Source organism: Equus caballus, chromosome 8, assembly GCF_041296265.1.
Source record: "Equus caballus isolate H_3958 breed thoroughbred chromosome 8, TB-T2T, whole genome shotgun sequence".
Classification (NCBI taxonomy): domain Eukaryota; kingdom Metazoa; phylum Chordata; class Mammalia; order Perissodactyla; family Equidae; genus Equus; species Equus caballus.
The window spans coordinates 23691078-23714078 of record NC_091691.1 but is presented as its reverse complement, the minus strand read 5'-3'; the positions used below and the strand labels follow the sequence as shown (position 1 = coordinate 23714078).

Sequence of the window (23001 nt, the reverse complement as noted above, 5' to 3'; positions counted from 1 at the left end):
AAGCAGCTCCAGGAAAAAGTGGTGACTGTGAAGGGGTAAAAAGGACAGGTGCCCCCCCCCCCTTTTTTCGCGTGGTCATGCTGTCTTTCTCAGTTTGAAGGCTGCGCGCGTAACTCACACCCTTCTGATTCTTAAGTATTATAATCTGATTTTATGTTCTGGGATTATCTTTCCATTTTTCTACTGGGTTGATAGGGCATCCCTTTTTAACGCAGCATAGTATTCCGCCTCTGTTTGCCACATTTTGTCGTTATTTGTAATCGTGAGAACGTTGGCAGTGTCATAGCAGATGAGACCATCGTTGGTCCCGCCTAAGCCTCTTTCCCAGAGGCCGTATGAGTGTGTTTGGTGGAAAGATTGGCATCTTGCACGCTGCCCTCAAACGTCGGAGATGCATCTTGAATGTCTCTACAGTCTCATGACTTGTTTTGACGTTGCCACCTGTGAAGATGTTAAAACACTTCAAACCATCCTCTCCATGCTGTTTTCACACTTTGGGGGGTGGGGGTGGGTGGAGGGGAATACATTTATTTAAACCAAGTTTAAAAATGCATTAGTGTGGAATTGCCTGGTTGCAGTAGCTCTGTGCAATGCTGCAAACATATAGAAGAATTGTGTTGCATTTGGTCACTTCACACACTCATTCTTTGAATTTATGGAGCTCTGCGTGGCATTTTGCCAAGGGTATTACACTGTATTTCTTAAGCAAAGTAGCCTTAGTCTATAGAACACTGTTCCCTATGGGTTTATCTTGAGTCCTGCTTGAGTGAATGCTGAAGTGGCCCTCTGGTTTGTCTTTGTTGTTTGAAAGAATGTCAGCAGCACCTTTCCTTTTTCTCCACAGTGTTTGGGAAAGCAATCCAAGCTCTATCACGAGTTAGTGACGAGCTGTGGCTGGACCCATCTGAAAAAGGTGTAAGTAAGGACGTTAACTAACAGACCTCCTATTAAGGCAGAAGCAGATGTTTAAAGGTCCCAGTCCAGATTGAATGTTAACCAGGAAATTCAGAAATTGTAATTATCCCTTTGACTGTTCATCCTTCTTTTACATATCTGAATACATTTAGAGCATAGTAAACTTAAACATCATGCAGATAGGGGCCGGCTCCGTGGCCGAGTGGTTAAGTTCGTGAGCTCCACTGCGGTGGCCCAGGGTTCAGATCCTGGGCGAGGACATGGCACCACTCGTCAAGCCACGTTGAGGCGGCGTCCCACATCCCACAACTAGAAGGACGTGCAACTAAGATATACAGCTGTGTACCGGGGAGGGGGCGTTTGGGGAGATAAAGCAGAAAAAAAAAAACCAGATTGGCAATAGTTGTTAGCCCAGGTGTCAATCTTTAAAAAAAAGAAAAAAAAAATCATGCAGATAAGCCCAACTTATTTAAACCAGAAGTCACAGACTGGTGGTCAACAGGCTGGATATGGCTTGCAGCAGTGTTTTGTGGGGGCTGTGCTGTGTTTTTTAAAAAATTGAAATAATTTTCTAATACTTAAATAATTGGGAGAGTCCACGTAAAAATCTGAATCTCTTGAAAACTCAGATCTGACAACTTTGGGCCTCCATTCCCAAGTGGAGGTAGTTGGCTGTTTCTCCTGTAAGATAAGCCAAGAGATCGTCATTTTGCTGCAGTCTTTTTACTCCCTTTTATATTACTGTCTGCCACTTCGTGCATTAAAGTTAAGGCCCCTGTAGGCATTTACAGTTTTACTATTTCAACATGGAAGATTTTAGATTTAAGACATAGGTATTCCATATAGATATGTACACATATATATACGCAAATTCAATACACATTGTATAATGCAGCCTATATCATATATATATAATAATTCATATGTATAATGTAGTCCATATAATGCAGGTAATATCTCATAGCCTTATTTGAACACATTTAATTGCGATGGGAAAGGTAATAGAACTTTTTGAATTAATCGTTTAAGGAAAGTTGATTTTTTTCCTAAATAGCTATTATTTTATTTTTCCAGCTTGCTTTAAGATCTGTGAATTCTTGTCGGTCAGCATATGGATGTGTTCTCTTCTCTCCTGTCTTTTTTCAACAATATCAATGGTCAACTTCAGTGAAAATGAATGATAATGACACAATATCGAATTTAAATTGCAAATTGGGTATGAAGGTAAATATAAGTGGCCCTGGTTTTCTCTTGTATTGTAGAAATATTCATTATATAGGACATAATAGTTATTCTGTACTTCATACTTGGTTTAAATGGCATTCAGGACAAGTCTATTCATTTATGACTATACATGCTCTGCTTTTGTTTGTTTTTTTAACTAATCAAACAACCCTATTTGTGTTGTTCTATAATGTGTTTGTGTTACAGTCAATTCTCCCCATCTTTAAATGTCTGAATTCCCTCGAAAGAAATGTAGAGAGCTGCAAAATATTCACCAGATCAGATAAGTGCAAAGTAGTCATTCAATTCTTCTGCAGACATGGTAGGTATAATTAAAACTAGTTTAAAGTATTGTGTGTTTTTGCTAATATTTTTCATGTTTAGGATATTCAGACTGCACGTCAAGACTTCACATTGCGTTATTGCTTAGAATTTGTGTTGTTTTGTGGTAGGACAGTTGGAAGTACTTGAAAAGTCTCTCTATTGTGAGATGAATGGTATTATCTCCTTTTTTGACTTGTCAGTGGCACAAGTTTTGCCTGCATACAAACCAATTTCTTTTTAATGTCAGTTTGAATTCAACCAAATTCAGTTGGTGGTTCTAAAATTAACTGGCTGCTTGATGATATTCTGTAAGAGAGCTTTGGTAGCAGCATTCCTTGGTGAGAACAGGAAAGAATAATGCCTACCTGTGTTGAAAGTCCGCTAGGAGGCAGATAGTAGTATATCTGGTGCTGAAAAAAGTGTGGTAACTGGCCCAGGGTCACAGAACTAGTAAGTCGCGGAGCCTGGATTTTTATCCAGCCCCACAACAGTAGGAGCCAAACCCTTCATTCACTCTCTGCGCCACCAAGCTGTAAAACCGATTTCCTGCCTCCCAGCCTTGCATGGTAGATATTTAAATGCTGTACTCAGGACCGTTACATGCTTAAATACCTGTAGCATGGTGACTAGGAGCGTGGACTCTGGAGGCCACAAGGTCTGGGGTGGAATTCTGCTCTGCCATTTCCTTGCTAAGACTTTGGGCAAACTATTTTACATCTCTGTGGCTCAGTTTCCCAATATGTAGAATGGGGATAATGTTAGTACCAGCCTCCTAGGGTTTTGTGAGGATTCAGTGAATTATAGGCAGTTACAGTTCTAAAGTGTTTAAAAGAACGCCTGGCACATTGTCTGATTGTTAGCTCTAGTTATATTTATTATGATTGCAGCTATTTTATTTGAAGTTAGCAGGTAGAATTGTATGCTTTAAAAAATCTTGTACTTGTGATAATGGTCTAAATGTTTTTTTCCTAGCAGAATGGTCTTCTGGAAGGTTATCTTAGTGTTACAATTTATATTTCTTAATTTTGTCTTACATTTGTCTTAGTATTTTTATTTCAGCTTATATTTATATTCCTTATTTTTTCACTGCAAAATATCAACGATTTAACGTTATTTTTTGCCTTCTTTGACTTTTAGTTCGTATAATAGCAGAATCCTGTAAAGAGCGTGATTAAAAGCACAGCAAGCCTTGACATCGCACAGATTTGGGCGTGGATTCTTCTATACTTCCTATACTTCTTACTAGCTTTGTGAGAGTACATAAGCTTTCTGAACTTTCACTTTCTTTTCTGTAAAATGGGGGTAATCTTATCTACCCTCGTGTTCCAGGGTTGTTAACATGAGGATGAAGCGAAATCACATGTGAAGCACGTAGCATGGTGCCTGACACAGATGGAGCACTAAGTAGTCAGGGCCTGCTATCATTACAGTTTTCCTCATCCCTTATTTCCAGCTAGATTTTGAAGAACCAGCTTTTTGATTTCTTAAGTGTCTCTCAAGTGGCTTGATTAGTGTCCAGTACATATTTGTGATTGGTTGATACTTAATATCTTTTGTAGGGAAGTTGTATGAGTTAGGTTGCTTTAATTGCAAGTAACAAAAGACAATAACTAGAAAATCGAACGCAAAGTGGCTTAAACAATAAGGAGGAATACTGGCTCACGTAAACGAAAAGTTCACAATTAAGTCATGGGTGTGGTTCTATCCAGCCTGCAGCAACTGCTGCCTCTTTTCCTTCTTTTTAAAATTCTCTCAGCTCTGCTTTCTTCCATGTGATTTATCCCAAGGCCAGCTTCTCTTATAAACTTTTAACCATAAGGTGACTTCTAGCAGCAGCTGGGGCTACATGCCTGCTGTTTTACATCCAGGGGAAGTGAGAGCCTTACCTCATACATCCATTAAACAAAAGTGTTTGACTTTCCTCTGATTGGACCAACCTAAACTAATCCTGGTGGCCAGGGGAATGCCATTCTCTGTCTTGGCTTATTGCCATATCTGGACCAAATTCAACTGCAGGAGGATAAGATTACATCAGCTGGTTTATACCAGTGAGGGCCCACCGGTGATGCTGGAAGTGCAGTCAGTCCCACCCAAACGTCATGGCTGCCACACAATAGGGAAGGGATGGCTCAGGAAGGAAGGGAGAAGCAGGGAATAAATGCTGCTATAGTAATTGGGATAAATAGTTATACTTTCCAAAACTGTATGTCCTCAGCAAATTATGCTTGCGATTTTACATTTATAATCTGTTGGAGAAACATTGTTCAAATTTAGTTAAGAAAAATCACCTGGGCAGAGGTATCCAGTAAGCTGCTAGAAATATGTATTTGGAATTTGGGAAGAAATTAAGGATAGTGGAGTAAATTTGGCTCTCTTCTTGATAGAAAACAATTGCAAAAACACGAGCTACTATGAAGGACTAACTTCTCTGAATCTAACCATAAACAATTTCTAAAACGATGATTTCTTAGCATCTACTAAGATGCTAAGATGATTATTTAGCATCTGCTAATAGGAAAAAAAGGATGATTTATATCATCAAGAACCAAGATTCATCTGAAATATTTATCTGCCTATTGATAATTTCACCAATTCGCCATATTTTTTTTGCGCTGGCCCCAGAGTTGTGAAAAATGAGTCAGTGAGTTGTCCCTGAAGAGCACACTCTGATATAAACCACCTGCTGATAAGTTCAGGGCTCAAGGAGACAGGTCTCCGACAGAGAGGGGCTTCCACTTGAGAAGTGCGTTGGGCTATTGAGTGAAAATAAAACTCTGATTCATACACGTATATTAATGAAATGATATCAGGAGGCAGGATTCCCTCTTCAAGCTTTTAAGTTTTTGCAAAAGGACATTCTACAGATGTGCAAATGACTTTAAACTCACTTAACAGTGAACTTGAAGGTTCTGGGGGAATATTTGGATAACTCATAAGATTTTTGAAGTATCATTGGTCTCTGAAATTCCAAACTCCACAAATGTAACATCTCCAAAATAATGGTTATTCCTTAGCTGTACCTTTTCGAGTTTGAAAGAGTTCTCTGGACCCGCTGAGGGAGGTTGCAAATTGAGCTTATGAAGTGGCAAGCAGAATTCTGCTATAGCATCCATGGCCGGGAGCAGATGGTATAATGCACTGCCATGCAAAGTGTTCCATGGGCTGGCTGCTGGGCCCCAAACTGTTTGTTACTGGTCTGTGAGAAGATAAGGAGCTTACGCCAGAATTTAAGTCAAGCACATTACTAACTGTTCTCTTTACTTCTGCTGTTTTGTTTTTGTTTTCTTTTTTTAATAATAAGACTTTCTCGGTGAAAGAAGTAAATTCTGATGAAAACTCCTTATCTCATTACAGCCCAGTACTTTGTGCAGCACTAGGTAAAGTTAATAAATGACACAGAAAGAAAACAGGACTTCTAAATTATTATCCCATTTGCATCCTATCAAGGAAAATTATTATTAAATGGGAAGACTAGAAAAACCACAGTGAAGAGATACATCAAGCTGAATTGCTTTAAAAAGGGTACAATGGATGTCTTTGGGCAAGAGATTTCAAGGAAAGAAAGGGGAAGAGGAAAGGCTTTTTCTGGGGAGTGGCATCACATCGGGGGAAGTGTCCAGTAGCAGAAATGGGAAGGCATCCAATGATGAGGGAGCAGTGTGATCAAAGGTGTAGGCCGTGTTTAGTGTGTGTTGATAAGGAAGAAGGGGAAGGAAGCCAGTAGCAAGAAAAGGAGCATGGGATGACAAAGAAATCAGATATGTCTCAGCTTGGATGTCCTCGGCAATGCCACTATTCACCTGAGTCAGATACTTGTTATAGAGGTATGATTCTGCTTGTATGTGCGTGGGCTGTTTCTGAAGAATACCTAAGAAACTGGTAACAGTAGTTGCTTCTGTGGAGAGTTCTGGGGTGTCAGGAGTCAGGGGTTTGGGTGGCTTACTTTACATTGTCTATCCTTTGGTATCTTTTGAATTTTATACCATGGGCACCTATTATATGTCACTCCAAAAGTAACTTGAAAATATTTTCTTTCAAATAGGTAAAATATGTCAGTTTTTGAGTTTCGTGTCTTCCCAAAATAGCAGCCACAGTAATCCCTTTAAAATAGGTCATATTATGTCATTCTAGTGCTCAAAACTCTCAAAAAGCTCCCCATTTTATCCAGGGTAAAAGCCAAAGATCTTACAATGGCTCTGTGATTAGGAAGCCCGGCGTGCTTCCTACTTGGGCACTGTGGCCTGCTGCTTCTGCCAGACAGCCTCCTGCTCCAGAGGGCACACGGCTTGCTCTTTCACCTCCTGCAGGCCTTTGCTCATGTGACATCTTCTCCATGAGGTCTTCCTTGACCTTGCTGTTTAAAATTGCTGCCCACCACCACTAGCAGTCCCCCGTCCCCTTGTGGCTTTCCTTTTTTCCTGTGGCACTTATCACTATGTGCCATACCAGTTGTTTTACTTATTTGTTTTCTTATTGTCTGTCTCCTCTCACTAGAATGTAAGCTCTGTGAAGATAGAGAGTTTTGTTTTTTGCTGGTTCACATTTCCTGAAATAGTCCCTGTGTGGTAGATTACAAAAACAAATGCTCATAAATTATTTGCAGCCCCTTCCTTCAGAAGCTGGAGTCTGTTTCCCCACTTTGAATCTGGGCCGGCCTTGCACTTCTGTGATAACAGTAGAGTGCAGTGGAAGTGATACTGTGTGAGTTCCAGGCCGAGGCTCAAGAGGCTTGTCAGCTTCCACTGTTGAACTAAGAAGCTCCCCATCAGCTTGAGCACAAGCGCAGCACAGTGTAGACTCCTGGAAGGTTAGGGAGCATGTGGCAAGAGGTCTCTGCCAGCCCAGCTGGCCCAGTTTGCCCCGCTGAGACCTCAGACTTGAAAGTCAGACCAAGATGATCCAGCCACAGCTAAACCAGCCTAAACCAGCACAACTCAGCTGAATTATGAAAAATAACAAGTGTTTGTTATTTTGAAACACTAAATTTTGGAGTGGTTTGTTATCCAGCAAAAGCTAACTGATACAACCTTGTACATAGTAGGTGCACAGTAAGTATTCATGAAATTAATAAACGTTGCTGTTGTTATTGACTCAGTGAAAAAAAAAATTAGTTGAGAAATGTTGTTTCTAGTGAGCCCTTTTGATTCCTACTACAACATTATTATGCTGTAGAAACTTATTGCCCAGCTGGATTTTATTTCATGAGCTCTATATTCAAACTTAGATTCAAATTCTAGCTATACTTGTTAAAACAGCATAGCCTTGAAAAGTCATTTAGCTTCACCGAGCTATAGTTTCCTTTTCTGAGGTTAAGTACCTGCTCCACAGGACTATTGTGAGGCTCAGAGGCAATGTATGTAAAATGTACACTGCAGTTGCTGGCAAACGGGGCCATAGCCGTTATTGCTACACACTCCTCTCCTCCTCTCAGAGGAAAAGAATTCACAGACCAGATGTCCAGTACTGAGAGAGAATCAGAGATGTATGATCTGTCATGGGTAATCACTATTTTATACACAATTTAAGAAATTACCTGTATTTCAAAACAGTGTGGGAATTCTACTGCCTGATTGGTCAGAGGGTATGACATGTTGCATGGTGTCCACCAGGGAGCGATAAACACATTCATTAAGGAATAGTGCTGCTCTAAGCTGTGTGTACCTGCCAGATATTAAATGTTGCTTTAATTTTATTGTTTTAACTTGGCTGTGAAACTTACAGACTTTCTAATGTGTTAATTTTGTACATAAAATTATTAACAAGTTGCTTTATTCTTTTTAAGGTATTAAAAGGACTCACAATGTGTGTTTTCAAGAAAGTCAGCCTTTGCAAGTTATTTTTGAAAAGAGTACGTGTTCTAATACACTAATGATTCAACCAAGGTAATGAGTTCTCTGTTGTTTATTTTCCTTTTCTGAATATATTATGGTCACAGAGTAAAGAATTAATGCCCTAGAGCTTTTAAATCAGTTACTTTTTTTTAAAAAGCTCCCACTGGACTTGGAGAAATCACCTTACAGGATCTTGAGAAAGATAATAGTAGATAATGACTGTCTAATGGTAGCAATAATAATTTAGTGGCTAGTAAAGTTCTAAAAATGTCCCATCAGTGGCTTTCTATATCAAGTGATATCGAGAGAAAAATATTATCTAATAATACTTTGCATTTATATGGTGCCTTCTGTCTGAGTCTTAAAACACACAGGATGAGGAAATTTTAACATTTTTGATATGAACTGATTTTATCTCTAAGTGTTTGCATTTTTTTCTCTAGAGAATGAGTGAGGCATATTTGTCAGTGTAGGGCACCCAATTTTTCAGTTAAGGTGTAGCGTTAAACATAATTACTTTCTGAGCCTAAAGATATTTTATACTTATTGTTTTTTAAATTACAAAAGTAATACATGCTCCTTACAGTATATTTAAAATTTATAGAAGAGCACAAAGATAAAAAATGAAAGCCTTTCTCCTCTACCTGCCCCTGTATCCCACATGGCGGGGTAACATCTATTAACAACTTGGTGTATATCCTTCTAGATCTTCTACTTATAACCAGTCTCTTTGTAACTCTCCCTCTCCCTATAGCTATGGATATCTCTTCCTTTCCCCCTCTTTCACCCTCTCTCTCAAATTTATATCACATACTGCATACATACTTATACATAGTTTTTTCAAAGAAAATGTCCTAGTATTCTTATTGTTTGGCAAATTGCTTTTTTTAGTTTCTATGTCAGTTCAGTTAAATCAATATTATTATTTTTAATGATTGCATATTTTTTCATTGTATAACTGAGCCATAATTTCCAACTTTTTGCTATCACAAACAATGCTGCTAGTAGTACATAGGATGGTGTATCAGTTACTTATTTCTGTGGAGCAAATTTCTCCAAAACTGAGAGCTTTAAAAATCCAGACATTGTTACTTCATAGTAATAAGTACAGTTTAGCTGGGTACTTCAGGCTCCAGGTCTCTCCTGAGGTTAAAGTCAAGCTGGCGGCCAGGGCTGTAGGCTCATCTGAAGGCTGGACTTGGGAGGGTTCACTCCCAAGCTTGCTGACGCTGTTACAAGGCCTCAGAAGACCAACTTCCAAGCTCACTCCTGTGGCTGCTGGTAGGCCTCAGTTCCTCACCATGCAGCCCTCTCTCTAGGCTGCCTGGATCTCCTCACAACCTGGCAGCTGGTAATCAGAGAGAGAAAGAGACAGAGAGAACTCCCAAGAAGGAAGCCATAGTCTTTTTGTAACGTAATCTCAGAATGACATTTCCTGGTGTCTGCCATTTCTCTTTGTCCAGCCTACACTTGAGGGGAGGGAATTATATAAGGGGGTGAATACTAGGAGGTGGGGATCATTGGGGGCCATCTTATTGTTTGCCTAACACAGATTGAGCCCTAGAAATGAAATTGCTGGGTCAAAGGCTTAGACAAATTTTAAATTTGCATACATACTGGCTACCAAATTGCTATCTGAAAAGTTTGTACCAATTTACATTTCCGCCAAAAGTGTAAGGAGACCCCTTCCAAGTAAAGGATATGATCAATCTTTAAAAATTTTGCCAGTCTGGTGCCGGCTCCGTGGCTGAGTGGTTAAGTTCGCAAGCTCTGCTACGGCGGCCCAGGGTTCGGATCCTGGGCGTGGACAAGGCACCGCTCGTCAGGCCACGTTGAGGCGGCGTCCCACATCCCACAACTAGAAGGACCTGCAACTAAGATATACAACTATGTACAGGGGGAGTTTGGGGAGATAAAGCAGGGAAAAAAAAAAAAAGATTGGCAACAGTTGTTAGCCCAGGTGCCAATCTTAAAAAAAAAAAAAAAAATTTTGCCAATCTGATAGGTAGAAAATGGTATTATTAGATGCTCTTTATTGTCATGTTTATTCAAAGGAGTTTAAGCATCACCATATATTTATTAGCAATTTATATTTTTATTCCTTTTTGAATTGCACATTCATGTTGTCATTTTTTGTATCAGGTTATTTGATATCTTGTACAACACCTCCCCGTTAACACTGGAAATGTTCCCAAATGAATTTGGTAGGTGTTCCTGACATTTTGGCATCAAGAAACAGTGCTGAGCTAATGTCTAGCATCAGGTTAACACCAACATTACATAAATTCTAAGGATCTCACTGTTATCTAACAGCACCTCAATTTTAAAAGTAGCCCATGGGGCCAGCCCGGTGGCCAAGTGGTTCAGTTCATGTGCTCCGCTTTGGCGGCCCAGGGTTTTGCCAGTTCAGATCCTGGGCATGGACATGGCGCCGCTCATCAAGCCCTGCTGAGGTGGCATCCCACATGCCACAACTAGAAGGACCCACAAATAAAAATAGACAACTATGTACCAGGGGGCTTTGGGGAGAAAAAGGAAAAATAAAATCTTTGAAAGTAGCCCAAAACCTACAATGCAATAATAAAAAGATAAATAACCTAGCTAAAAAATGGGCAAAGGATTTGGATAGACATTTTTCCAAAGAAGATATACAAATGGGCAGCAAGCACATGAAAAGGTGTTCAGGGGCTGGCCCTGTGGCTGAGTGGTTAAGTTCTTGCGCTCTGCTTTGGCAGCCCAGGGTTTCACCGGTTTGGATCTTGAGTGCAGACATGGCACTGCTCGTCAAGCCATGCTGAGGCAGCGTCCCACATGCCACAACTGGAATATACAACTGTGTACTGGGGGGCTTTGGGGATAAAAAAAGGAAAAATTAAAAAAAAATCTTAAAAAAAAAGAAAAGATGTTCAACATTATTAAGTCATTAGGGAAATGCAAATCAAACAACTTTAAATCTGATTTGTGCAGTATGTGAATATATTTCAAGAAAGCTCTTTCTAACAAGGGAGCCCAGATGAAAGGGCATTTGAGATATCAAGACAATCTTGAAAGTAATAGGTAATATCTAGGGCAAGTAACAAAGGGAAAGAGAATTTAGGCAGCAGGCTGCTTGTAAAGCTCTGCCCCTCAACTGGGTCTCCAGCATAGTTCACCCCAGTTCTATTTGAACAGCTCTGTTTTCTACTATCTCCCATAGGAGTATGATCTCGGGCTGTTTTTCTTTTGTTTTTTGGCTTTTTTTGAGGAAGATTAGCCCTTAGCTAACATCTGCCACCAATCCTCCTCCTTTTGCTGAGGAAGACTGGCCCTGAGCTAACATCTGTGCCCATCTTCCTCTACTTGATACGTGGGATGCCTGCCACAGCATGGCGTGCCAAGCGGTGCCATGTCTGCGCCTGGGATCTGAACCAATGAACCCCAGGCCACTGAAACAGAGCTTACGAACTTAACCACTATGCCATTGGGTTGGCTGCTCAAATTTTTTAAAAAATATATTGGGTATATAAAAACATAGAATTAGAGACATTTTGTTCTAGTGTTTGGTTTATCCTGCAGTTTTCACATGTTTTACTAAGAATATATTTTACTATTCTCTTGGCTTTCAAATGAAGTGACAATTTTAAAATATACTAAAAATAAAGCAGTTCATATAGAAGAAAGAAGGTAGGTCTTTTGGGTAAATTTTTCTAAATCCAGGCGAACTAACCTATTTATTTCCATATTAGAGATTTGAGTCCTATTTAATAAGATTATTTCTATTCGTTTGCAAATAATGTAATTTTTTTCATTATTTATAGAGTGCTTGCTGAAGCAATTGTTCTTTTTACATCAAGTCAAGAGGAAGTTACTCTTGCCGTTACTCCATTCAATGTTTGCATTAAGAGTTCTAATGAGGAATCAATGGGTAAGGATTCTATCTGTCATGGTGTTTGATGGAATATTACTTCCTGGCTTTCTTGAAGTATACAGTAAATATTAGTGGCATAATATTTATTCTTGTTAAAAAAGCTCTAAGATGTAGAAAGATCATTAAAATTTTCAAGAGATCCAGGAAGGTTAACACAATCAGTAATTAAAAATGCTTGGCTTTGGTGCAGTAGTTAAGTGCTCACGTTCCGCTTTGGCAGCCCGGGATTCACGGTTCAGATCCTGGGTGCGGACATGGCACCGCTTGGCACGCCATGATGCAGTAGGCGTCCCACATATAAAGTAGAGGAAGATGGGCACAGATGTTAGCTCAGGGCCAGTCTTCCTCAGCAAAAAGAGGAGGATTGGCGGCAGATGTTAGCTCAGGGCTAATCTTCCTCAAAAAAAAAAAAAAAAAACAACAAAGAAAAACTTGGCTTTGAGATTCAGGTTGTTTTAAAATTGGGAGAATGGTTACTGAGAAAAATATATTTTCAGTTAAGATTTTAAGGTCTCTTTCTCATCCTGTCATCCTTTGTGTTTAGCGTAAAGAAAAATTAAGAGGGCAGCAATGCAATTGAGATGATCTTTGACCACATAAGGATAAAAAGTTATAAAAAGTAACTTTGAATTAGAAATGTAAGGTATTCCAGGCTTAAGTTGAGTCAGATGACTTTTTTAGTGTTTAGTTTGTGCCAGGTTCTATTCTAAATGGTTTACATTTCTGGATTCATTTGATCTTCATAACAACTCTGTGATGCAAGTACTATTATTATCCCCGTTTTCCATATGAAGAAATTGGAGCACAGAGAAACTGAGTGACTTGTCTGGTGTCACACAGTAAGTGGTGGATTATGATCTGAATACACAGCTGGGCCCCAGGCCTCAGACTCGTTCCCGCTGTGCTATTATTGCTTCTCTCAGGTCTTGTGCAGCATTCTCTTTTGGCACTCAGGAGTGCATGATCTGGAAAATATATGCTTGGCTAGTGAAGGGTCTGTTTTATATTCCATAATGCCATCTCAATAAAGATGCCATTTGGTAACCAGGAGACACTGTCCCTCATGGGCAGTTTTCCAATGAGTACTTATAGTTATGGTTGACTGGGGACCCAATTGTTTAATTTTATTATCGAACTTACTCTATGCTACTACACTGGGAGTGACATGAGCCTTCTTGTTTGAGGTGAATATATGTGTAAGATATTGTTTGGTCCTTTTAAAAAATATATACCATTTATCCTGTGTCCTTACACTTATATAATTCATATTCATTGAAGAAAATTAAAAACAAAAAAAATCACCTGAAATCCCACTATCCAGAGACAAGCACTTTTCATAGTTTGGCAACAGATGTTGGCTCAGGGTGAATCTTCCTCAGCAATAATAATAATAATAATAATAATAATAATGGCTTGGTACATCTTCTTCTATCCTTTAGACCTAACAACAGGAGATTGGTTGAGTGAAGGTAATGAAATACTATGAAGCTCTTAAAAGTAATGTTATATGTGTGTATGTACATTCCTTTCTCCCTGAGTGTGTATATCAGAGATGTTTGTTGAAGCTAATTTTGTAGGGAAAAACATAAAACACTGATACACACAAATAATTAGAAAAATGTACTTGTTGACATTTTATTCGATATATTATTGAATAGATTATAAAGTGGTATGCACAGTATAATCACATTTTCATTTTTAAAAATACACATAAAAATTGAATAAAATATTAGGAAACAAAATTCAGCACTTCATTAAGGAGATCCTATACCATGACCATGTGGGATTTATTCCAGAAATGCAAGGTTGGTTCAATATTAGCAAATCCAAGAAAATAAAACACTATATCAATAGATTTAAGGGGGCTGGCCCCGTGGCCAAGTGGTTAAGTTTGTGCACTCCACTTCAGTGACCCAGGGTTTCACCGGTTCAGATCCTGGGCATGGACATGGCGCCGCTCATCGGGTCACGTTGGGGCGGTGTCCCACATGCCACAACTAAAAGGACCCACAACTAAAATATACAACTATATACTGGGGGGATTTGTGGAGAAAAAGCAATAATAATAATAATAATAATAATAATAATAAAAAGATATGAATGAAAAAGAAAAAAGTATAGGTGAGTCAAAATTATATCTTTATATCATTCCCATTTGAAATTTTATTCTTATGTCAATTTAGATAAGAACTCTGGTATTTAACATAAACAGTTTGATTTACGTGAGGTGAATTTGTAGCAGATCCTAAATTGTTGAGGAGTTCAAGAGGAATGTATACTTTATTATAAATATCACATTGAATTTATTTTTTAAACATAGCTATTTGAAAATAGTATAGAGATATGGGGGGATCATGTGGGGTAGGAGTAAATTTTGATGGGGCATGGGAGACAAAAAATATCTTTTTTTCCTTCAAAATCATTATTCATTTTTAAAAACAGCTTTATTGAAATATAACTCAGATACCATACAATTGATTCACTTAGAGTGTACAAGTCAGTGATTTTTAGTATATTCAGAGTTGTGCAGTCATTATCACAATCAATCTTAGAGCATTTAAGCATACCCATTAGCAGTCATTTCTCATTTCCTCCCAACCTCCAACCCACCCCGAGGCAACCACTAATCTACTTTCTGTCTCTATGAATTGTCTATTCTGGGGCATTTCATATATATGGAATCACGTAACATGTAGCCTTTTGTGTCTGGCTTCTTTCACTGAGGGTCGTATTTTCAAGGTTATTCCATGTAGTAGTATGTATCAGTATTACATTTCTTTTTACTGATGAATAATAATCCATTGTATGAATATGCCACATTTTATTTATCTGTTCATCATTTGATGGGCATTTTGGTTTCACTTTTTAGCTCTTATGAATAATGCTGCTATGAACATTCATGTACAAGTTTTTGTGTGAACATATGTTTTCATTCATCTTGGGTATATACTTAGGAGTGGAATTGCTGAGTCACACAATAACTCTATGTTTAATATTTTGAAAAACTGCCAGACTGTTTTCCAAGGCGGGTATACCATTTTACATTCCCACCAGCAGTATGAGGGTTCTGATTTCTCCACACCCTCACCAATACTCTGTTATTGTTTGTCTTTTGGATTATAGCCATCCTAGTGGGTGTGAAGTGTTGTCTTCTTGTGGTTTTGATTTTCCTTTCCCTAATAACTAATGATATTGAACATCTTTTTATGTGCTTATTGGTTATTTGTATATCTTCTTTGGAGAAATGTCTGATCAAATCCCTTGCTTGTTTTTCACTTGGGTTATTTGTCTTTTTATTGTTCTGAATACTAGCCCCCTATCATAAATATGATTTCAAATCTTTTCTCCCATTCTGTAGGTTGTCTTTTTGCTTTCTTGATGGTGTCCTTTGAAGCACAAAAGTTTTTTATTTTGATGGAGTCCAATTTATTTGTCTTTCTTTTGTCCCTTGTGCTTGTAGTGCATCAATCGTTTTTTAAATCATAAAAGAATATGTAATAAAGGAATAAAGCCCGTAATGTCTGTATCTTTGATTATCTTGGAATGTACATGTAGTGTTCTAAATGTAAGGCTTCATTATGACAATAGTTGTTGAGAAAAATCCAATAATCTCTTCTTGAATAGAAGACATAGAAGATAGGATTTACCTCTGTTTAAGGAAACATGATATGCAAAAGTCTACATTAAAAAATTGGAGAGCGTATTACTTAGGATTATCTCCAACTAGGAGTGACAGAAAACAAAATAAAATAATCGTGGTAGATGTGGTTACTCCACAATCATCAAGGCACCAGGTGTTTGTTTCTTGTTTCTCTGGTATCTTTAATAAGTGGCTTCTATTTCATAGTCCACACAGTCATAGCAGCATTATTCATAATAGCCACAGAGTGTCATCAACTTGTAAATGGATATGTAAAATGTGGCATATCCCTACAGTTTAATATTATTCAGCAATAAAAAGGAATGGAGTACTGATAGATGCCGCAACATGGATGAGCCTTGAAAACATCATACTAGGAAGCCAGGCACAAAAGGCTACATATTGGATGATTCCATTTATACAAAATATCCAGAATAGTTAAATCCATGGAGACAGAAGCTAGATTAGTGGTTTCCAGAGGCTGGGAGGAGGGAGGAATGGGGAGTGATTGGTAATGGATGTGGGTTTTCTTTTTGAGGTGATCAGAATGTTCTGAAATTAGATAGTGTTAATGGTTGTACCACCTTATGAATGTACTAAAACCACTAAATTGTACACTTTAAAATGGTGAAAGTTATGGTATGTGATTATATCTCAATTTAAAATTTTTAAAATTCACTTTTTAAGCCATGTTTTATAATTTAGTGTGATACATCTATGTTGTCTGTTAATCTCTTTTTTAAAAAAATTTAAAAGTTTTTTTTGCTGTGGAAGATTTGCCCTGAGCTAACATCCACTGCCGATCTTCCTCTTTTGTTTTTTGTATGTGACCCACCACCACAGCGTGGCCACTGACAGACGATGGGTGTAAGTCTGTGTTTGGGAACCGAACCTAGGCCGCTGAAGTGGAGCGTGCTAAACTTAACCACTAGGCAACTGGGTTCGTTAATATTTTTGAAACAAGATGGGGTATAATGAAATAAGTAAAGCATAACTTTGTTATTATATGTAAACTATATTTATAAATAGTAGTTCCCTTTAATAGTACTAACAAAAATAAATTAGTTTTTATGGTATCCTGATTATTTAATTGCTTATAATAAGCCACTATGTTTTGGCATGGCTTAAAATAGTTTATTCTTCTCTCTCATGATTCTGTGGGTTGATGTGGCTCAGCTGGGAAGTTCTCACTTGGGGTCTCTCATGCAGTTGCAGGTAGTGGCAATCACTTGCAGGTCTGGAATCACCTGCAGACATCCAAGGTGGCACACTGACATGCCTGGTAGTTGATGCTGGGCTGTTACCCAGAGTGCCTGCACATATGTGGCCTCTCCTTTAACTTGGACTTCATATAGCAGGAACTCAGCTTGGTGTCTGAGTTCCAAGAGTGAGTGTTGCAGGATAGAGGAAGTGGACAGAGGATAGAGGAAATGGAGGCTGCCAGTCTCTTAAGGCCTGGGCCCAGAAACCAGCACGAGGTCACTTCACCATATCCTAATGGGCAGAGCAGTCAGAGAGCCCACCCACTGAGATTCAAGGGGAGAGGATGTAGGCGTAGACCCCATCTCTCAATGAAGGAATATCAAAGAATTTGTGGCTATTTTTAACCTCACACTTAAGGTTATATTTTCATGTTAAAATTTAACAGATACCCCTGGAACTAATTTTGTTGTTTTCCTATAATATTGAACAGATTTGACCAGTTCTGTACACAGTGAGATGTTCGTTGGCCCAGATGAGTTTGACTTCTTTCAAATTGGAGTTGATACTGAAATAACATTTTGCTTCAAAGAATTGAAGGTAAACAAAAATTTGTGTCAAATTAAAATTTTCACTGGTAGTTTTTAATAAAGATTTCATGTTTTTTTCTTCTTTTCCTTTCAGGGAATGCTGATATTTTCAGAAGCTACACATGCTCCTATATCCATTCATTTTGATTTTCCTGGGAAGTAGGTCCTTGGGAACTTTTCTGAGTTTGTTTTTATTTTCCTTTTGTCATATATTAATAATAAAATCCTTTGGATCACTTCAAAATTAATTCACACCTCAGGAATTCCTTAACTTTACTAGCAACACGCATCAAACGGAAATTTTGAAAGATGCCATAACATAGCAATTTTTAATTGGTAATTTGATGGAGAACGATATATTCTACAGAGTGAAAACATTTGTAAATTTGACATGGTGCTGAATAAATTGCCTAATTAGAAAATTATACATGGCTTAAACAAGTTAAATCTCTATGAAACTATGATACTTTATATGATATTTCAGAACTGAAATTTCAAATGAGATTGAGTTAGGATAGACGTGTTTTGTTTTGTTTTGTTTTGTTGAGGAAGATTAGCCCTGAGCTAAATCTGCCGCCAATCCTCCTCTTTTTGCTGAGGAAGGTTGGCCCTGAGCTAACATCCATGCCCATCTTCCTCTACTTTATATGTGGGATGCCTACCACAGCATGGCTTGCCAAGCTGTGCCATGTCTGCACCTGGGATCTGAACCGGCGGACCCCGGGCCACCGAAGTGGAACGTGTGCACTTAACCACTGTGCCACTGGGCCAGCCCCAGGATAGATGTGTTTTATGAAATTGGATCTGATGATTTCTAAGGGCCCTCTGGCTCTTAGAACTGTGTTAATTTGTGAAAAAACATAAAGGACTTCTAGTTTTACTGTTTCTTTTTACTCCTGAATTAATTGTCATTTTCTAATGTTTTCTCAATGCCCATCAGAAAACAAGTGTAATGTTTGCTCTGACTTTGCCTTTTTTAGACCTATGGCTCTAAGTATTGATGATATGTTACTGGAAGCTAACTTTATTTTGGCCACATTAGCTGATGAGCCGAGTAGAGCATCTTCTCCACAATCACTGTGTCTGTCACAGAAACGAAAAAGGTAAGGCCGTGTTTTAATGTCTTTATTGGTTGGGAAAAAGCCATTGCAATCTTATTCTGAAATAATTCAGTGGCATTCATTTAGGAAACAATTGAAGAGAAAAATATTAGAAGATGAGAAATTTTGATTGGATCAGGAAGAGCTATAGTAAGATCTAACTGTAACATAGAAATATCACCAATCTGGCACTAGATATTTGCTTTTTTTCCTTCTGATCAGAATTTAACCAGACTCTCTGGTTTATCTTTGTTGTTACCCAAAGCTCCGTTTTTAGTAGTTGCTTTTTAGGAGTGCTACAGTGTGGAAGTTCACAGGAGAGTCTGTGTTCACTACCTAGAACTCTCTTCTCAAACATGGGGACAGCTATTGTTTGTCTTTTGTCTCTTAAGTAACTTTTTTTTTTCTGGGTGGTGCTTCACTGTAAAAGTAAGATAAAGTTACTCTGGGAAATTTGGAAAATACAGAAAAGTACAAAGACTATAAAAGTAGCATAAAGTTACTATGGGAAATTTGGAAAATACAGAAAAGTACGAAGAAGAGAATCAGAATCACCCACACTTGAACCACGTAGTGATAGCTACTGTTAATGTTTGGCTCACTGTATTTTCTTTCAGACTTTTTATTGTGCATACACTTATATTTTAAAACAAAGTTGGGATCATATAGCATATGTAGTTTTGGATCCTGTTTTTTCCCCACAAAATATGATGTTGTGAACGTGTTTCAGTATCACTGATTATGACTTGGAAACATGATATTTGTGGCTGTATAAAATTTTATCATATAGATGTATAGTAATGTATTTGATTTTTTTTTGATTTGGCCCTGTTATCATAAGATTGTCTCATGCACACTGGGTTGCTTTACTGAAAAATTCAAATCTGTCTAGAGAATTTCTAAATAATTGTATATGTAAATCTTAACTTTCAACAATTAGTCCCATGTTATTGCAATATATTTCCTAAACTAGTGTTATCATTGTCATCCCCTGTTGTTCCATTGGTTATATAAAAATATGTATTTCAAAGTAAACGGTTCATTCATTTAATCCCTATTAATAACTCAGGTCAGATCTGATACGTTCAAATTCAAAGGCTGGTAAAAATGTAACCAGCAAGGCCCTGGAGCATATCTCGAGAAAAGCGGCACCCAAAAGGCTTTGTCCTAATGAGACGCTAACAGACATCTCTGCCTTGGAAAACTGTGGCAGCCCTCCACTGAAAAGAGTGAGCGGAGATGTTGGTGAAGTACCAGCAAGCAGTGTCAGGCGCGCGGAGGAAGTGCTGGCGTCTCCGTGTCTCAGGAAGGTAACAGAAAACATTGAGACGTGACCAGGTCTCGCTCAGGAATTCTCATCCTCTGTTTCCTTTTGCCCCAGCCCACCCTCAATATCTTGAAAATTAATTCTCTTACGTTTTGATAGAGGAGAGGTGAAGCCAGTCTGAGGTAGAGAAAAGACTGATTTATAGAATGTCAACACAAAATAGTTAAACTGCTCATTGAGTAATTTCTAACAAAATATATTCAAGTGAGGTTTGGGTCACTTGTTTTAAAGAATAAATTATGATTGCTTATAGCATACTTTGTTTGAATGTAAATATCATGCTTAAGTCATGTAACTCGTTTTTTAAAGATTGGCACCTGAGCTGACATCTATTGCCAATCTTGTTTTTTTTCTTCTCCTCCCCAAAGCCCCCAGTACATAGTTGTACATTCTAGTTGTAGGTCCTTCCAGTTGTTCTGTGTGGGACGCTGCCTCAGCATGGCTTGATGAGCAGTGCTAGATCCACACCCAGGATCTGAACCTGCGAAACCCCAGGCTGCCGAAGTGGAGTGCGTGAACTTAACCATGGGGCTGGCCCCTAACTCGTTTTTCAAAATAAGTGTCCTTCTAATTCTATTTTTCAAATTTTGTTGGAAATCCTTTATTCATAGTAGTACAAATGTAAATTCCATCCCAACAAACATGACAAATTCCTTCATAGTGGAGTCCCAGTTAATAACATATTATTATTTTACCAGTATTTTACTAGAAGGATGATAAGCTTACAGAATGCTATAGTGTCAAACCTTATGAAATCTATTGAATTGAAGATAAAGATAATTTATTAGAAACTGAGGTATCTCAAATAATGATAATCTCGATTTTGCATCTTTACATTAATATTTTATTCAAGCTTGTTTTGCTGTTGCTACTATTATTGGTTTGGAAATATGAGTTTCTTAGAATTAGAAATTTGAAAGGAGAAATAATATTTCAAAAAGTCACTATCTTTGGCTGTACAAAAGACCTTTAGGACAAATTGGATAGTAAAGTCCACTTATTATTCAGTTTGATGCCATCACTGTTTATTGAATACCTAGTACATGCCTGGCACTTATGGCAGTTTTCTCTTGTGTATTACTAGCTTGGCCATAAAGTGAGAACCAAAGTCTGTCTTTTCATTATGCAGAAGCATTTTCCCTCGCCTGTCTTTTTGGTCACACATATTGTGCTTACTTACTTCTTCATAGGCAGCAAAAGAAAACACTTTCCTGCTGCTTCACCTCTCTGCAGTCCACTTAGATTGCAGATTTCCTTTCTAGGGAGAGTGACCTTTAGAATTGAAAGCTCCATGAGCCCCATTGCAGCACTCTTTTCTTCAAGTGTCCTATCCTGTCGCTTAAATTCTAAAATGGAAGTTCCATTTTTTTTAAAGGAATTATTTGCTTGAATGTGTCAATCTCCTGCAAAACTGAATTTACATTATGGGTAAATTATTTAAGGCCTTATCATCTTCCACCTGAACTACTGTCAGGCTTCTGATTGGCCTCCAGGCCTCCATTCTCCTCCACTCTGGTTCGCCTCCACAGTGTGCAGAAGACTGTCCAAGCCTTCATCCACAACGAGGAATAGGGCTGCAGAGCACGGGCTCTGGAGTTCTGGTTCCTGGATTCAAATCCTGGTCTTGCCGCTTATTAGCTGTGTGACTTGGACAAGTTATTTATCTTTGCCTCGGTTTTCTTATCAGTAAAATCAAGATAATAATAATACTACCCATTACATAGAATTGTTGTGAAAATTAATTGAGCTTATACATGGAGCTGGCACATGGTCAGTGCTCATTAAATGTTAGTTATCTCCTGCCTTTAAAGCTCTTGGGTCATTCCGTTTCTCCCATGGGATCGCACCAAACTCCTTGGATTCAGGGACTTTCATTGAGGGACTTTCCCTCGGGTATTTGAGGTGATCTTCACAAGGCCACCTTCTTTCTTCCCTCCTGCCCGCAAACAAAACACACTCGGTGCCAGGAAGGGCACGTGGGTTTCCTCTCTGGTAACACCACCGAGCATTTGTCTGGGCAAGCAGTGTTGAGAATGACGCATAGCTGTATCTTCACTTGATCAGCAGCATCTGCCAGGCGCACTGGAGGGCTGTCACCTGTGGACCAGACTAAAGCTGTAGCCATTAAGGTGCTGGTGACGTTCTTATAACAATATAGCCCACACTATTTGTTTGCTTGTTTTTAGCTTTTTGCTTTAAAATAATTTTACTTTTAAAAAGTTGCAGAAATAGTACAAAAAATTCCCACATACCCTTCTCCCAGACTCGCCAAGTGTTAACATTTTCTATAATAGTACAATTATCATTTCATTGGAGAAAAATCAGAAAATACAAATCAAAGGTAATCAAAGATAATCACTACACATCCTTTTATTATTACTCTACCTTTGAAGACTTTTTCTATGCACATATATATACACATACTTGCACACATGCATATCAAATTTTAATTTTTAAAATTTTGAAGCAAATTCAGACTCACTTGCAGAAATAGTGTAAAGGATTCCCATATGCCTTCATCCAGATTCCCTAAATATTGACATCATAGGTTAATAGAGTCTCCTTTAGAATATTTTCTAGGTCTTGCTTTATCTTTCTTTACTTGATGCTTTAGTAGAATGTCCTCAAATTTGAATCCTCTCATGATTAAATTTCAGTGGTGCATTTTGGGTAAGAATATAACAGTGATGCTGAGTTCTTTTAGTCTATCATACGTGGAGGCACACGATGGAGTTTTTTTTTTTTTTAAAGATTGGCACCTGAGCTAACAACTGTTGCCAATCTTCTCTCTTTTTTTCTTATTGCTTTTTCTCCCCAAATCCCCCGAGTAGATAGCCGCATATTCTAGTTGTGGGTCCTTCTAGTTGTGGCATGTGGGATGCTGCCTCAACAGGTGATCAGTACTGTGTCTGCGCCCAGGATCTGAACCAGCAAAACCCTGGG

At 38.3% G+C, this 23001-nt stretch overlaps 1 protein-coding gene across 9 annotated transcripts in view; it reads left to right on the top strand.

The window, feature by feature from the left end:
• Window positions 1-23001, top strand: part of RAD9B (RAD9 checkpoint clamp component B) — a 56408-nt gene that overhangs the window by 1193 nt on the left and 32214 nt on the right. For all 9 annotated transcript variants that reach the window (XR_002809740.2, XR_002809737.2, XM_070220183.1 and 6 more), the window contains exons 2-10: window positions 845-915; window positions 1990-2139; window positions 2347-2461; window positions 8246-8345; window positions 12092-12198; window positions 17535-17641; window positions 17726-17790; window positions 18612-18734; window positions 19801-20041. Coding sequence is in view for 7 of the 9 variants with exons in the window: in XM_070220183.1 (XP_070076284.1) it covers window positions 845-915; window positions 1990-2139; window positions 2347-2461; window positions 8246-8345; window positions 12092-12198; window positions 17535-17641; window positions 17726-17790; window positions 18612-18734; window positions 19801-20041 (1079 nt within the window). In the remaining 2 variants the exon portion in view is untranslated. The remainder of the gene's footprint in view (window positions 1-844; window positions 916-1989; window positions 2140-2346; window positions 2462-8245; window positions 8346-12091; window positions 12199-17534; window positions 17642-17725; window positions 17791-18611; window positions 18735-19800; window positions 20042-23001) is intronic.